This window comes from Lytechinus pictus, chromosome 2, assembly GCF_037042905.1.
Source record: "Lytechinus pictus isolate F3 Inbred chromosome 2, Lp3.0, whole genome shotgun sequence".
NCBI classification, from domain to species: domain Eukaryota; kingdom Metazoa; phylum Echinodermata; class Echinoidea; order Temnopleuroida; family Toxopneustidae; genus Lytechinus; species Lytechinus pictus.
The window spans coordinates 19,394,379-19,412,492 of NC_087246.1; the positions used below are offsets into that span (position 1 = coordinate 19,394,379).

An 18,114-nucleotide genomic window follows, 5' to 3' on the forward strand; every position below is an offset into this window, starting at 1 on the left:
ATTCCAATGGTATATCAATGGTGTTTCAATGGTGTATGGTGTATGGTATTTCAATGGTATACCATTCAATTTTTTTTATAAGGATATCAGAAAGTGTTTTACATAAACGATACGCAGATATTCTATTTTGATCGGGCACCATTCCAAAACAGGGGCCGCGGAACCGGGGGGGCTGGGGGGCTTCAGCCCCCCCCCCCCTCCCACTTTTTTCCAAAACCGTGTACATTAAAACGTAAAAATGACCATATGATTGTGATTTTTAGCATACTCAGCCTCCCCCCCCCCCCCCACTTTGAAAACCGTTCCGCGGCCCCTGCAAAATGCAAAATCTGCCAATTTATCATATAGAAGGGCAATCCCATAAAAATATGTACGTCCGACCCCCTATGGCCCTAGCTAGCTATGTGGGACATTCTACTATACTATACAATTGGCCTTCCATACTATTTGCAATCGCGCGAGACTCGAAAAAGAATACGGCCAAGCCCAAGCCAGGCAGAGCAACCGAGGCCCTTTACAAAATGGTGAGTATTTCACGTTTTATTAATAGCACAGCAAATGAAAAATACGGAATTATATTATTAAAGGCTTGAAAATTACAGAAGTGGGCTCAAAAGTATTAAAGAACGCTGCGAGAATTTTCGTTGCTTTGTCTCCGTCTCCAGATCGATCCAGCGCAGTCACCATCCAGATTCCAGTAACCCAGCCCCAGGGCCAGGCCACTCATTCAATCATCAATGAACAAGGTTATGATATAACCTTGTTCTCAGTTATATATCTCCATGACCATGTGTAGCAAAATAACGATGGCAATGTTTGGCTTATTTTCTCTTTTTCTTTGGGACAAATGCTTGATTTTTTACACTGACAGATTCCATTACACCTATTCGTCATACAACTTGGCCAAGTGAAGTTAAGCCTGGCTTAAGTAAATTTGATTCTTTAAATTATTTTTTTCTTAATTAAAAATAGAGATAAAAAAACAAAAATTTTCTTGCCATATTATTTTCCACCAATAGAGGGCGTACACAAAAATATGCCCAAAATTCAAGTTTTTTGTGCGCTCTAGTGAATACAAAAATTATTCCCAAGTTACTAATGAAAAATAAATTGCAACTGTATAGAAATTAGTAATTTTGGTCACAAAAGTGATATTTTAATCATTTTTTTAAGTGTGTGCTCCGACTCTGTACAGCATTGACATGCCATAGACAGTCTAACCCAGGGAGCTCCGGCCCGCTGTGCGGGCCGGAGCCCAGGGGCTTACCGTGTATTTTACCATACTCACGGGACTAGGGTGATTTATGGTCTAAATATTTCTCCAAATGAATTGTGAAAACAGAAATTATGCACTTACCACGATTATATGGATAAAGGTCTAACGAGTGGCAGTTTCCTGACATCTGGGCACAGACTGGAACCTCCAAAAACGAAAAGTTCTCTCCTTCTACCCCCGTCTCGATCGGCCATTTTTGTTACGCGGGCGGGAGCTCCCTGGGTTAGCCATAGTCCAACTTGCACTCACACTAATACGAGGTTAGTATATATACTAACCTCGTACAAGGGACCGTGTTTGACCCTGGATTTCGAAGTAGTCGGCAAACATCACTTCATTGCTGAAGTAATATTTGCCGAAACTCCTTCTCGCTACGCACCGGGGCTCTTTCCGATAAGTAGCAATAGTAATACATCAAAAAATTATACATATGATTATGAAGTAATTTCATTACAAAAAGAGCAAATTTTGCTTACCTCGGCCTAGCAAGTGACTTCGTTTGTCTCTTCTACGGAAATACAAGGAAGCCCGTTGGTGGCGCTAATAAATTTCACAACCTTGATTCAGCTCCTCGGTAATTTTATAACTGTGTCTAAATTCTTTGAATGCGCAATTCTTATGATTAATTTACTAATTATGGGCACCAATAAATGAAATACCTTCAAAAACATAATTCAAGATTGGCGATGATAACACTTTTTTGCAATTAATTTAAAATGATGACTGATAAAAAAAAAAAAAAAAAAAATACACATGCCTGGAACGAAACCAGCAGTACAAGCTTTAACGAACGTCAAATAATATGGCACTATACCAAAGTCTATACAATGAAAAGATTGGACACTTCACGGACTTCGCGTAATGCCTTGCGTACATTTGCGTGTAAAATAGTGTAGGTGCCTAGTCTTTCCCTTGTCGTGTCTTTGATATGAATATAAATCGCGCGCCCTCTTCAGGCGAATATTGATATCCATGCTGACCAATTTTTATCTCCATGAAATCTTCACTAAAGATCAAGAAAATATACATATTTTTTAAAAGAAACTTCAAGGAGAAGTCACGGAAGGATCTAAATGATTCGGTAAGTGTCATAGCAGAATGTGAAATACCAGATTATGCGTGATATTTTATGTGGGCAAAAGCCCAGTATATTTTGGATGTGTCGTGTGTGGCGTGCATATGACTGATATCCTTCGTACGCGAGACGATATGAACCCATGGGTGTCCAACCTGTAGATTCCCCACAGGCAGGGTGGTTGCAGTGAACAAGTGGGCTTCGCGGGTCGGAGCCCGGGGGGAGCGTTTCATGAAAGGACTTGTCGGACGTTTTATCCGACAAGTCCCATTTTATCCGACAGTTACCATAGTAACAGAACCTCTCAGCCAATCAACATCAGAGAAAGATGTCAGATCTGACAACTTGTCGGATGAAAATGTTGATGAAACACTCCCCAAGTCCAGGACTCGTCCGTGTAAATTAGGCAGAGCAATACTCTCCAAAATGGGGTAGAATGGGGTCGCAATAGCACTCCAAATAAAAGGGGAAAAAATAATTATGCACTTACCTCGATTATATGGATGAAGGTCTATCGTGACACAAACTGGACCCTCATTCCTCAAAAAAAGGGAAAAGTTCTGTCTCGTTCGTTCTCCTTTCAAAATTGAATTGAAAACAAAATGGCCGATCGGTACAGAGAACGAACGCGACATAACAGTCTAACTTTTCCTTTTTTTAGAGGGTCCAGTTTGTGCCTCGATGTCAGGATTCTGTGTCACGATAGACCTTTTTCCATTATAATCGATAAGTGCATGATTTATTTTTTCCCCTTTTATTTGGAGTGCTATTACTGCTATTGCTATTATTAAAGTAAGACTATACTCTGTAAAGTCTAAAGAGGACTGTACTCAACGGAAGAAGAAGACCCCATTCTTCCCCATTTTGGAGAGTATTGATCTGCCTAATATTACACGGACGAGTCCTGGGCTCCGACCTGCTTTGCGGCCGAGGGTCGGAGCTCTCTGGGTTCAGTAGTAGTAGATAGGCCTACCGCCGGTATCTGCAGCTTGTGCGCTGGCCTAGCCTTGCCCTTGAGGACTCCATGATCATATTGTGATTTTGATATTGTCATTTGATCACGAAGCCTTGAACCGCCTCCCATATATAGAAGAGACACATGTATGGATTTTCCTAGGAAATCCTTCTTTGACAATAGAAATCATGTAAATGTTTGTGATTTTACTTATCTATACACCTAATACGCATTAGGCGTATATGAAGGTTCTAAAAATTTGTTAATAAAACGATGAAAAATTGGAGGTTTCTTACAAGACAGATCTCGTGTAGATCCCTCAATCCATTTTTACACAACACAAATACAATAGGCTTGACTCTTGTACCGTTGATGTATGACGTACCTTTGATTAACAATGTTACAAAATGCCGTTTTGAAGAACAATTTATTGAAAAAAATTATATAACAAAAATGAAATTTGAAACTTGATTAAAAATAATTATAATAATTGTTTGTAATCACGTATTAGATTTTATTATTTGTTGAATAATCATTCTTATCTATAAATTATCTAAAATATAAAAATTATCTATAAAAGTTACCGTATGTCAACATGATATACATTTACAGTGGTACTCAAAAGTTTAGTGAGCCTCACCAGAAAAATGAACATATTTAAAGCGTTCAAGTTCTGCCATGTTTCATATAATGATATCAGGTGATATTAAATTATTCATTAAAGTTTGTTTCTATGGATTCGCCACAGACATTGTAATGTTATTGTCTGCATTCAACACTTGCCATGAATAAGTGCATTTTGTGGTGGGGTTCACAAACTTTTGAGAACAACTGTACCTATTTTATTTTTGTTATTCATTCATATTAATTTTGGAAACCTAATATCTATCATATTCCTTAGTGTTAGAGATAATTAGATTGCTGCTGTAAATTAATATATGCTTTTTGTCTCAATTTTCACTATGTAGTCAAAGAAACGTGGACTCAGTTTGGAGGAAAAGAGGCAGAGGATGCAAGAGATATTTTTTGAAAAGGTATGTGAATGCAATTTAGAGCTAATTTGGTATTGGTAAGTCTACTGTGTAAATTCAGAATTAATGGACCGTTCCATTTTCACATTTATTTGAATTTTCATCATGTATCATTTATCTGTTTAATGTGAACTGTTGACTAAAGTTTTACATATAATGTCAAATCAGCTCTTATCACCATCATAAGATCAAACTTGAGAATTACAAACACATCACTGGATGCAATAGCTCAAAGTTTTAACACTTGATGAAAGAATAATCAGTGTTTAGAAGAAGGGGTAGGGGAACATCCTCTGCAAATTAGCCCACGAGTTCACATTTGAACATTAAAAGCACTTTAAGAATCCTTTCTTTTCGGGGGGGGGGGGGTTGAAGAGGGTTCATAAATCTGCAATAGGTTGGCTGTTACAGTCATGTAAATAAAACCAAGAATGTTTGTTACAATGCAGTCATTATTTATTAGGATTATTTTATCATTAACATCCATAGTTGAGAATTAGCTGACCTTGACTAGAAAACAGTGATTTAGACAAAAGTTTATTCACAACTCACAAAATACATATAGACAAAAGTTTATTCACAACTCACAAAATACATGTAAGTGCCTCATTGATTTTTCTCAAAATCAACATTTTAAGGCCTTTTTGTCAGTGCCCAATATGCATATTCAACCCTTGAATCTTGCCTTTAATATATCTTTCTTGCAGAAAGGTGTATTCCAGCTGAAAGAAATTGAGAAAATAGCACCTAAGGAAAAGGGTATAAGTAAGTATTACGTGTGTTGCTTATATAAAGTGCGTCCCACAAAAAAACGAAACCGAGATTTAGCGATGATTTATCATAACTTAATCATAAATACAATAGAAAAATGACCTACCAATGAAAAGCTTAGAATCTCCTCTTTCATCTGAAATTACTTAGATTATTCCTCATTTACACATGAGTGAGCAGAAATAATTTGAAGACAGGATACCAAAAACTCATTTGGCGGGGGAATCTGAATTTCAAAAAGAAAATCACATGCCTATAAAGTTCAATATCTGCTCTGTTATTTTGATACCTTAATCACAGAAAATGGCCAAGAAGTAAAAAAGTTCTGTTCCCTCTGAACATTGCTTGTATTTTCATAATTTCATTAAATAAACGTGTTTGCAGCTGTTTCCCACAGAAGCTATGGCACGGTTAACAAAAGACATTATGCATGGCTGATCGTCAACAAAATGGAGTGTCAAGTGAGTCTGGACGCAAGCCTGTAAAACCTCTTCATTTTATGAAATTATTGAAATTCAAGCCATATTTCAAATAACCAGAACTTTGTTATTTTTTTACCATTTTCTGAAATTGAGGTATCAAATTAAAGAGCAGATATTGAATTTTTAAAAAATGTGGTTTACTTTCTGAAACCCAGATACAGCCTGCCAAGTAACTTTTTGGTATCCCCTCTTCAAATTGTTTTTGCTCACTCATGCATGAATGAGAAATAATCTTAGTAATTTGAAATGAAAGAGGAGATTCTAAGCTTTACAATGGTGGGTCATTTTTTAATTTATGATAAATCATTGATAAATCTCGGTTTTGATTTTTGTGGGACGCACTGTATATTGGGTGTATTCTCAGATAAATTACCTGGACGTGTATATTTCATTTAGGAAATTTTACAAATTCCCTTTTGGAGTACTGTAATAGTCTTGATATATGCTACCAAATAAGTTGTTACAACATTTGCAATTGTGCTTCTTTCGACCAACGAGAATGAAGGGTTAAAGATAGAAAAGAAAAGGGTTATCTAAATTATACATTGTCCAAATACTATGATAAATCTCACACCCTCACTCACCTATTTTCAATATGCAATCAATCACATGTGGATCCTTGGTATAAGCTTTGATAATTGAGAGATTTTATCTTGCTAATATGTACTCTGTCGTATTTACTATAACCAGCGATTCACAGATGGATTACGATATTGTCTTGTCCAATATTTTTCTTGCAGCCCCTATGGCAGTTAAAGATGTACTCCAAAGCCTTGTAGATGATGGATTGGTGGACTCTGATAGGATAGGAACGTCAAATTACTTCTGGGCCTTCCCGAGTAAGGCTAGCCAAGTGGTAAGTGGTTCTCCGGCCTACATGAACACACACACACACATGCTCTCAACTTTGAACTCTTTTTCATAATCACTTTTAGGATCTTAAGATGTTCAGGAAATATGATAGGCATATGTAGTAATGCCAGACAATACAGCTTCCACAAGTTATGGCTTAAGTGTTGAAGGGATTAAAGTCCCAACAAAGACCCTACCCCCCTCCTCTGCCATTATTATGGTTTGAGTGTTCAATAGGTGATTATACTGTACATTGAGGTACAAGAAAAGACCCATCATTTTCCTTTACTTTTTTGGGCTTTATTTTGTCACAAAAACTTAATTAAACCACACATAAAACTAGTCATATGTATTGTACAATGAGGACCCCCCCCCCCAAGGTTTTTTCAATTACTGAAACAATGGGGGGAGAAAAAAGAATGAGGAGTGTAAAAATATGAGGTCTGGATCATGTTAAGTCTCTATTCTACCTCTGATATATATTCAAGTGAAAACAAAAAGATTTAGACTTTGCCTTGACATTATCTATCCCCCCTCCCACTCGCCCCCTTTCAAAATACTCTTGCTCCACCATTGAAACTAGTGTTTCTCTTATCATTTCTGTTTTCATCATTCTATCTTTTTCATTCTTTTATTTGCAGAGAAAGAGGAAAATTCAAGATCTTACTAAAGCCCTGGATGAAAGTGAAAAGAAGCGGATATCCCTGGAGAAAACTGCAGCCAAGTCAACAGTGGGCAAAGAGGAATCTGTAAGTATTTTGAAATCTTTACACATGTTAAGCCCCATGGACCAATCCCCATCAAATTTAGATTGTGGATATTTTTCTTCATGCTCCAATGAAGTATAATATAAAAAACACCCACATGCAAACAAAATATCAGTGAAGTCATCACGTTAGCATTCATTACACAATTTTGTGTAATGTGACTCCTTACGTTTTGCTGATTCTCTAAAATGGAAGTAAAGAGTAAATACACAAATGAACATCTAGGAAAAAAATGGGAAGTGTTTACTGACCAACGTGTACAGATTTTTTTTTTCAAGTCAAGATATGTTCAAAGTTGCTGTGAGATTTATGACTGCTTATTTTTTTTTAAGTGCAATAAGTTAGCTTAAACTAATTTTGTGGGGTTTTTTTTCATACATTTTGAAAAGGCAGTCCTTCACTTTTAAATATGATGTTTTATTGTAATCTATAAAACTGCTAGAATCTATGAAGAAGTTTTTCTGGAACAGACATATCCAAAGGATGGTATTATGATCAAGAAATCCTCTTCCCATTTTTCCTTTTTTTTTCTTTCCTGATAAGGATGAAAGGGCGGAACTTCTTAAGGTCTTGTCAGAAAAGGAGACAGAAAACAGTAGGTTAGATGCTGAGCTAGAGCGATTTAGAGAATGTGACCCGGAAGTGATTGAGGAGGTCAAGGCAGAAACAATGGTTGCCAAGGAAGCAACAAACAGATGGACAGGTGAGGTATTAAGTTTTTAAGTTTTGCCAAACTCATACCTTTGATAGTATGAAATTTCAATGTGTTAGAGAAAAGCATACCCTCAAGAAAACTTTATTTTGTTAAAAATCAGATCAATGATTTTTTTTTAAGGTTTGGTGAAAATCCATCAAAGAAAAATGTTAGTAAAATTTGTCAAGTTTTAATTTTGTAACTTCACTTGCGAAAGGAATTTCCCAAAGTTGAAAATTGACCACAAATTTGATACTCGTGCAGATAATAATAATTAGACACATTATTTCATACATCTGTTTAAAAAGAAATGGAATATGAACCATCAAAACTGCAATGCATGGAATTTATACTAGATGACATACGGGTGATCTGCTTCCACATGAGAGCACCAAATTGATGATTTCCAAACTCATTACTCCCTAATTCTTTGATAATTTTTCATCAAACTTCATGAGTAGGTTTGTCTCATTTTCCTGCTTTTGTTGAAACCTACTCTATGACAGGATGTACTTCCTCTGATGACTTAAAGGACAAGTCCACCCCAACAAAAAGTTGATTTGAGTAAAAAGAGACAAATTAAACAAACAAGCATAACACTGAAAATTTCATGAAAATTGGATGTAAAATGAGAGAGTTACATGTATGACATTTTGAAGTTTCACTTAATTTCACACGGCAGTTATATGCACATCCTGGTCAGTATGCAATTGAGATGACAGATGACGTCACCCACTGACTATTTCTTTTGTATTTTATTATATAAAATATGAAATATTCTAATTTTCTCTTCATTATTCTGAGAAACAAAGTTATGTTCCTCCCGGAACATGTAGAATTACCATTGCTCTACATTTTAGGGTTCAGTCAAGTAGGTCCTTATTGTGACATTGCTAGACATTGAAATATAATGTAATTAAAACATTACAAAACAAAAGAAATAGTGAATGAAGGACATCATTGACTCTCTCATTTGCATTTCACCGAGTTGTGCATATTGCAACTGTTTTGTGAAAAATAAGCTAAGCTTTAAAATGCCATTTATTATTTTACTTCCGCTTTTGATGAAATTTTCATTGTTGTCCTTGTTCAATTTTTCTCTATTTATTCAAATCAACATTTTTCTGGGGCTCACTTGACCTTTAATGTACTTTTTGTGTATTCAAATAAAAAAAACAAATGCAATGCAATAAGAAGACTACAGGTTACATTTATTACAAATTGCTAGGTAAAGTGTATTAGACAATTCAGACAATAAATATGCTCATTATGGATGAATTTCAATTGATTCAGAAACTGCTTTTTTAATAGTAGGAGAGGTAAAGGCAACCCTTTTAACAATCAATGTGCATTCACCAGTTTCCTGTTTTTCCTTTGTTTTTGGAATTTTCAGAATATTACATCAACAAATATTTCATGATATTGCTTGGCCTTGTAGATTTTAAATGGACCCATATCTGACAAAATGTTATTCTTGAAAAAGCTGGTCAATAAACCCAAACACCCACCTAAGCACTCGGTTCGATCACTGTAAACAATGAAGGTAGCATGCATTGTGATACCTTCCTCATTTCCTTTGATTTATATCACGCTCATTGCAGACAATGTATTCTCTATCAAGTCATGGTGTAAGAAGAAGTTCTGCTTGGAGGAGAAATTGCTGGACAAACAGTTTGGAATTCCTGAAGACTTTGACTACGTTGACTGAGTGATCATAATCAGCAGGGGACAATGAAGAAAACAATACAAAAACATTTCAGAATCTCTGAGAGGCCTGAATGTGACCTTCAGGTCAGTGGACTATTCATGCCAAGTGTGCCGGAATAACGAACGTTAGTTTGGACCCAGATTTGGTATTACATTTACCAGGTGAATATGCACTACCAAAACATGTTAGAATGTAGAGATATTCAGGAATATTTATGGACTACATGCATCATTGCTGTATTGCCAGTTGATTTCTTCTGTTCTTTAACTCTTTGCCCGCCATGGACGACTCGCGGCACATACAGCGGACTGCCAACGACGACTCAAGTCACAGTTTGCACACAATGCATACGGTACGCATTTAATTGTAATTGTGTGCACACACATAGAATAGCGACGCGTGTATTGCATTGTTTACAAATCTAGCTTTCGTGTTATAGCTTTCGCCAACGTTGTTTACATAGAGATTTTTCGCGTAAAATTTAGTTTTTTGAACTGCTTTAGGATATATTGCGATGAGCTTTCAATAGCTTGCACTGCCTTCCTTGTAATAAAAGAATGATACAAATTGCCACCTCCCTATAACAATAAGGGGATCAAAGTATCAATAGACGGGAAGTCTCCCAGGACGGGAAGTCCATTGAGAAGTAGCCAGGGACAATTTCAATAGAAGAGTTTAGTTCATTGTCAGTTTACTATTTTTGAATGCCCCATTTCAATCCTAAACTGCTTAGCTCATAATGACCATAAAGACATGGATTTGGTATGTAATGAAAGCTAAAGAACACATCTTTTCAATGGACTAACTTAGAAATTTAACCTTCATTAGGAAGTATTGAATATAAGAGGTATACAATACCCTCCTAAACGAAAAATTGGAAAAAGTTAAAATTCTCAAAATCTATGATTTTATACATAGCAAAAATGATACCATTGGCAAGAGTATTCATTTCTCTAAAACTTAGCTACACAATTTGTTTTCAATACGACAAACCAGTAATAAGCTATTGCGAGTTGAATAAGACAGTGCACGCAAACCCCCTCTGAATGTGGCACCCCAAAATTAATGTGGCGCAGGGGGATAGTGTACGTGGCAGGCAAAGAGTTAATAGATGTACCGGACATTTGTTTGGATCTAAGTTTGATATGATATCTTCATATACCATGGAACAAATTTCAATCAAAGCAGTTTAGACCAGCCCTTGCCTTTTTAAGAATTTTTTTTGAAATATTGAAGTAAAACCACTGTTAGTAATTTCAAGGGCAGGAAGGCAGCTGAGGTTGGCCTCGTTACCATGGGCATATTCAAGCCCTGGTTTAAAATCTCAAGGAACTGTGGACCAAGTGTCATTATCTAGTTGATTATTTCAGGGATGCCACTTAGAATGATCAAAGGTCTGAACATCATCTAGAATTGGACATTCCATGCACAAACAATAATGTTTCCTAGTATTACTAAGAAGTTTTGAAAATCTGAATTCAGAATATAGTCTGAAAAGTGGCGTCCGTTACTTTCTCCATACGTGTTCACTTAGGAATACCTGATTTTTTTTTTACCTAGGTATGGTACTGTATGGTGTTTAGCAGATGACAATTATTTGCCAAAGGCCGAAAGCAGTTCAAAAAGACACAAGGGTATGAGGGCAAATAAATTTTGTACTTCACATCTTAATATCTTAGACCTTCCTGAATGATTTGTCTTTGTTTTGTATGTGTAATCGAATGGTTTGTTAAACCCAGGGTTGAAGTTGGTAATCTGATTATTGTGTGGAATTTAGAGTAGAGCAATTGTTACCAGAGCAAATGTCACAGAACCCTCAATACAGGCCATTCAATAAATGCATGTCATCAACCAAAAAAAAATACATGTACAGCTTACACTCTAAAAACACTGAGTAAAATTTTACCCAATATTGGGTTGAAAGGGAACATGCATGTTTGCTGGGTATTTTTTTTTACCCCATATTGGGCTATTTCAATGCAACATTGCATAAAATTTACAAAAAAAGTTACCCAACCAACATGCATGTTCCCATTTTACCCAATATTGGGTAAACCTTTTTCAGAGTGTAAGAAACAAATTAGAAAATGAGATATTAGATTTTGATAAACAGACAATAAATGAAACATGGTCATTTTCAATGATGAATTCAAATTTTAATCAAAGAAATCATGATATAATTTTAGCAGTCTGTTTAATTGCGTAATCAAAATAATATAAATAAAATCATTCTAAGGGTGCACAAAAAAAAATACCTCAATAATACAAAATACACATGTATATTTAAAAGCAGTTTATTCAAGTTGAATATCATCAAATTTGTGTGATATATAACCAAACATCTTGAAAAGCTTGGCATATAAAGTCTTTATAAAGTAATCTGCCTGAGTGCCCGATATATATATATACATGTATGTATAATTTCTTCCAAAGTTATTAGATTTTACTCTTCTGCAAACCATATTTTTTCTTTAAAAGGTACAGTAGTGCATCAATGTGAAATGGAACTAGAAAGCAGGTTATAGTTCAAGATGTAATTACAGTGCATCAAATTGATGCCTGTTGCCATGGTTAAGCATGCTAGTTTATTTATGAGTCCACAGTTTTGAAGAATTGACTCATTAATTAAAAAATGACCTTTAAAGAAATTATATTCATTACTAAATTTGTCTTCCAGATGGCTTCCCAGGTACACAGGTACGTCTTTTCTAAAATACAGTCAGATTAATATTTACCAGTACAATGCATATATTACAAATGATTTGTATAATAAATGTATGTGTTATACTATTAGATTTTATTTGTAACTTTTGTAATGTCACGTTTCAGGTTAAAATGATTTCACTTTAATCCACCACCCAGACTATAGCCAGTCATTGTTTAATGGAATTGATAAGTGCTATTTATTAAAAGAGGAAATATTAATATTGTGTTTACTTTACTAGGATAATATCTGAAGCTTAAAAAAAACCCAGTAATATGTATGTATGTATCATTGTATGTACATGTACGGGTGTATGTATGTATGTATGTATGGGTGTGTGTATGTATGTATGCAGGACACGCTCACTTAGTTCTTAGATGTATTTCAGATGCTCAAAAGAAAATGATTTGTAAACCGTTATGAGAAGCATATCCATTTACATTAAGGTTAATTATGATCACGATTTGACAAGATACAAAGTACATGTACTACACGTTTTCAACATTACCCATTCAAAGGAATATCAAACATCCCTGTGGATCTTTGCCCTCGTTAAACAGACTCGTGTTCAATATCTTCAATAGAACCTATTTCAAGCTTTAATTATATCTGAATTAAAGGGCTACATTAGCATAGGTTGTATCTTTCAGTGCAATAAGGCTTATGAACTTACATGGAAAATATTGAACAACTGGCCCTGGCTAAACATGCGGACCAAATCTATAACGTAAGATACCACATTGGCGCTGAAGTTTAATTGTTTGTATTTTTTATAAGAGGGGTGGGTTGTGAGGAATATTGTACAATTGCGCAAAAGAACCTATGCATGATCCACAATTTTCAGTAGAATATATATAATCTATCAGGGGTGCAGAAAGCGAGCTCTCCTGATAGATACTGCTGAAGACAATACCACTGTCTCTCGGGCTTCTCGATCTTGCAATTTTCAACAAGGTACCGAATGCGCTTCAACTCTTTGGTGTACTCACCAATGCTTACCAACCCTAATTCATGAGTGACTTTGGCGATCACGATAGTATTCCGCTGAGATACAGCAGGATAAAGTCCTTCATGATATGACTTCATAGTATGTTTCACAACACCTTGCTTATCAATTAATCGCACTCTGTTATTAAAGGACTGTGATGAAACGATCAGTGAGTCGTTGTATATTCTGATTTGATGAGGTTCATATCCATGGCACGGTATCTCTGCTTCTACAATCCCTTCTGATGAGAATACCTGGATCTTCTTGGCTTTCCTGTAGCTTACATAGATCCGATCATCACCGTCAACAGTGAGGTCAGCAAATTCACCTTCATCAACACCAAGAGTATTTAATGCTGACTTCATCTTTGTGTACTCTGGTGTGTACAGTGCGATGTTGTTTGAACGATCAAGTACAACACATCTACCATCAGAGAAGAACTCTAATCCACAAATGGTAACCTCTTTGAGAACCGACTGCAGGGGTTGGCCATCAGCAGAGATGATATCTATGCCACCCGCCGAACTTCCCACTGCCATTCCCCCGTCTGGTGTACAAACCATTGTATTCATGCTATTGTTTCTGGGCAAAACAATGTGCACTCCAGTTACATAGACAATCTTACCAAGTTCTAGTGTATCATTTTCAACGTTCTTCTCAAAGCTGACATTTTTTATCTCTTTGCTCGATTTTCTTGGCTTCTCGTAGTCAAGACCTTCTTCATCGAGGACCTCGTTCAAGTCTTCACATAAAGTTTCATTTACAGCCAAAGAATCGATATCAAATGGTACCTTCGTTCTATACATGACCATACCAGCTATGGTGGTTAAGTGAAAGAAGTGCTGTACTACAGATTTCTTCATTTCGTCCAGAGCTTTGTCTACACATTTAGCCCTATCATTGACTTCACCAATAAGATTGTTTTTCTTCTCTGCCAAATGCAAGACCAAGGCGTCATGTGCTTCCGTGATTTTGTCTGCACACTGCTTCTGAGCTATCCTCACACGTACCCTCTCAATATCAATGAAATTAATATACTTCTGTAAGCAAGAACCCTTGTGGTCAACTTTGGACTTCAGGTCTTTCATACGTTCTTCATGGCTGCGCTCGTAAGCATCTGGCCTGACGATCTGATGTCTTTCTCCTGCATGATCAGCAACAACGCACCTGAAGCATACAAATTCTCTGCAGCTAGAACAGAAACACTCCTCATCTTCTTTTGGGTGTTTCTTGCATTTCTCGAATTTACGCACTGGCACCTTCCCTGATGAGATCTCACTCATGGCTATGACTTTATGTCTTTCAAAGTCTTTGCTTTGAGTGTGTTTGTTGTGACATGTGGTACAAAGGTACTTGCCACAGTCTTGGCAGTACATTACAGCATGGGGATTATCATCGGATTTACAATTTGTGCAAGGCTGGTGTTGTTTCTTCATGTCCTCTATAATATTCCTTAAAGCTAGATTTGTTGGTAGCTTGCTGACATCTTGGTTTGGGACGTTGGTTTCGGTTCTGCAGACAGGGCATCGTATCCTCTGGTTATTTTGGTTATTTTCATGTGAAAATTTCAAGAGTTTGTCTAGACAGCCTTTGCAGTAGGTGTGAGAACAAGGCAGGATCTTTGGATCAGTGTAGGTAGAGGCACATATAGAACACTCCAGACTCTGAGCAATGGTATCTTCTAGGGCGGTAGCCATGGTTAGGAACTCTAAAAAGATATAAAGGAAAGACATAAACAAAACCATTTATATACTGTACTAATACAATAGTGTGGTCTTTCGTTCATTTGTGATAATAGCATGGATTTTCTCAGAAAAACAATTAATGCTAGGAATCCTTATCTCATGCCCCCTGTCATGGTACTCTCACCAGGGTAAGCCTTTTAGTCATAAAGAGAAAAGGGGTCACTAGTCCAAAGAACCATAAGTCATAATGCAAGATGAGGGTCACTATTCACAATTGACCATAAGGGTCTTTGATCATAAGGATTGCTGGTCATAATCAACAAGGAGGGTCAGTATTCGAGACGACTTGGTACACGAAAATAAGAACAAGTCAGATACGCTTCTCTCTTCTCTGCCAGGAAAAAAATCATCCCGTGGCATGATGATCCTCATCATATAAGGGAGTGTTGATATGAGAAATATTTTATAAATAGCGACCCTTATGAATATTATGACTAGCGGTCCTTCTGACTAGTGAGTATTATGAAGAGCGGGACCCCCTCTCACCATGTGCGTGTATGCATAGGCGGATCCAGGATTGGGGGAGCAAAAAAGAAGGAAAAAAAAGGGGGGAAGAAAAAAGAATTGTAAAGAGAGGAGGAAAAATAAGAGGAGAAAGACGAGTGGTAAATTATGTATACCTCTATATCAATTATATAACAGACTTTTAAAATCCCCTTTACATGACAGGTTATCAAACATTTCGGCCCGTGATTTGTGCTCACATTCATTGTTAAAAAAACATTAACCCATGCATCCTATTCATAATCAATTACATAAGTGCCTAAAATGACCAGTTTTCAGGCCTTAATATAAAAAAATTTCACGCTCTCATAGGCAGTTAGGCCTTTTAGATAAATAAATAGGAAAATAACATCTTCATGAATTCCTAATGACTAAATTGTCCCCTTTTTCAGAATGGAATATTGACAAGTTTCATCTCGCGCCTATAGGAAGAGGAATAGGAATATGGCAGAGAATGTGCCGGTCCTCGGTCAAAATATCAGCTCGCCTTTGCACTCGTCTCTTTTAATAAGTGTGATCCACATCCACTCCACGATTTTCCTACACAGTGCTTGAAATAGTGCTAAAATTTACCCTTTTTCCAGATCGAAATATAAAATATTTTCAGCTCGCGGTTCGCACTTGCATTGTTGATTTTCATGAGAAAAAAATTATTCAGAATGCCCAGATTGTCGGTCTAAATCTAAAATATGCACATGTTTATTGACAGACGTAGCTTGTTCTTTATCTAAAACGTGCTTAAATTATTCGCTCTCGCATTATTAGTGTAGGAAGATGCCCATCCTTTTCATGTGTTACAGAACATGATAGAGTGTCTCGATTTTTTAGGTCTGAACTTTCTTTTTTCCCCGCTTGCATTTCGTGCTTGCATCAATTGTTTAATTATGGGTGAAAAAATTATATTCGCCCCCCCCCCCTTCCCTGTTGGCGAAGGCTGCATCCGCCCCTTCGTGTATGGGTATGTGCAGGTGGTGCGGTGTGTTATGAAGGGTGGGGTGTGTGCGTGTGGGGGTAGGGTGTGTATACATGCATGTGTGAAAAAGACAGAGAGAGGTGTCCATGGGGGTAAGTGAGGATGTGTGTTGTGCGTATATGTTTTATGTCTCCATGATGAGAAGTTACAGTGGTTAATGCAAGCCAATAAAGCTAATGCAAAGTTAATGCAAGCCAATAATACCAACATCTGAGAACGAAAGGCTGTATTTTTATATTATGAGCCGGTTTTTTTTTTCAAGGAATGCCGAGTTAGCAAAACGAGTGAGCAATACATTTTCTTAAATTAATTATTGATTTCATCATGACATTGTTAGGTGATTTTGTTTTAATTTTGCTTCTCCTGCGTGAGAAAAAGGGGTAGTGCGCACCAATGTAGACAAAACAAGAGGTTCAACACATGGATCTCTCAATTAACGTGATCTAATTTAATTGGAAGTGCATGCTGAAACTGCAAAAAAATCCACCTGTTTGTTTTAGAATTTCTTTCGATCCCCTTATAGGAGCACGAAAATGTATTGTACATAATTTATATGTTACATATTAATTTTTCATTCCGTTTTATGTTTAACAGTTTGCTTAGAATTATCTTATGAAGCATGGCTGCTGTCAAGTGTCATGGTATCTTATCACCATTTAATTATAAATTTGAATCACGTTTTATTGTATTGTTTTAATCAAATCAGACATTGAGATGTGGGATCAGAAGAGGACCGGTGAGTGTGTCCCACAACGTGACAATTGAAGGCAATGATAAAGTGTAACGTGATTAAAGCTTTTAAAAAAATTGTTGGTTTTTTTTTATTCTTGAAAAGTTTTAAAGTCAATATGTACGTTGTCATGGTAATATTTGAAATAGTTAATTGTATTTATGATTAAAACAGCTTACTAAAAATTAGTACAGTTTAGCCCTTGTAAGACTGACATATCTAAAAGGAGGATTTTATGGAGAAATATCACATGCATCTAGATGTGTTTTGAAATCACAACTAATAAGTTACCCTTTCAGATGATTGTTCTCCATATATGATAAGAGGGAGCGTGATAATTAATTCAATTTTTTTTTCAATACCTCCTCGGAAAATGAAGAAAAATCAAGGAAGATTACAGAATAGGCCTAGGTATTCATCTGCATCATCTTATTGATTACTTATTTTTGTAAAGTTTGTGGATTTGAAGATTTCCCTAGAATTTGCAGTAATTCAACTTTGAAGAATCACACTGCAAAATCAGTTAATCAGGACTCAATATGCCTACCATTCTTTATTTCATTTAATTCTTGATTATGAATGACCCTTCCTCATTCGCGACTTATCTACCGTCCCACTCCGAAAAAAAAAAGAATACGAAAGAATGGAATGAATAAATAAATGATAAAATGAATGAATGAATGAATAAATAAATAAATAAATAAATGAGGGGTTTTGAAAGGCAAATTCAGCAGTTTTTTAGAAGATCATAATTTTTTTTAATAAAATACCGGGAAGAATCGGTCGCAAGCAACAGTACAAAGCACACTATGCGACCCCTTTACTGATATTATGTTTATGTTTCTTTACGTACAATAAT

At 36.1% G+C, this 18,114-nt stretch overlaps 2 protein-coding genes across 2 annotated transcripts; one reads left to right on the top strand and one right to left on the bottom strand.

Moving 5' to 3' along the window:
• Nucleotides 1-450: 450 nt before the first annotated feature.
• On the top strand, nt 451-12,537 carry LOC129254619 (meiotic nuclear division protein 1 homolog). Its single transcript, XM_054893123.2, has 7 exons — nt 451-524; nt 4,275-4,340; nt 5,045-5,102; nt 6,331-6,446; nt 7,084-7,191; nt 7,753-7,912; nt 9,505-12,537. The coding sequence occupies exons 1-7, from the start codon at nt 522-524 to the stop codon at nt 9,609-9,611; spliced, it is 618 nt and encodes a 205-aa protein (XP_054749098.2). The 5' UTR covers nt 451-521; the 3' UTR covers nt 9,612-12,537.
• Nucleotides 12,538-13,155: 618 nt separating this feature from the next.
• On the bottom strand, nt 13,156-15,000 carry LOC129283650 (E3 ubiquitin-protein ligase TRIM31-like). Its single transcript, XM_054919365.2, has one exon. The coding sequence runs from the start codon at nt 14,998-15,000 to the stop codon at nt 13,156-13,158; it is 1,845 nt and encodes a 614-aa protein (XP_054775340.2).
• Nucleotides 15,001-18,114: the final 3,114 nt, after the last annotated feature.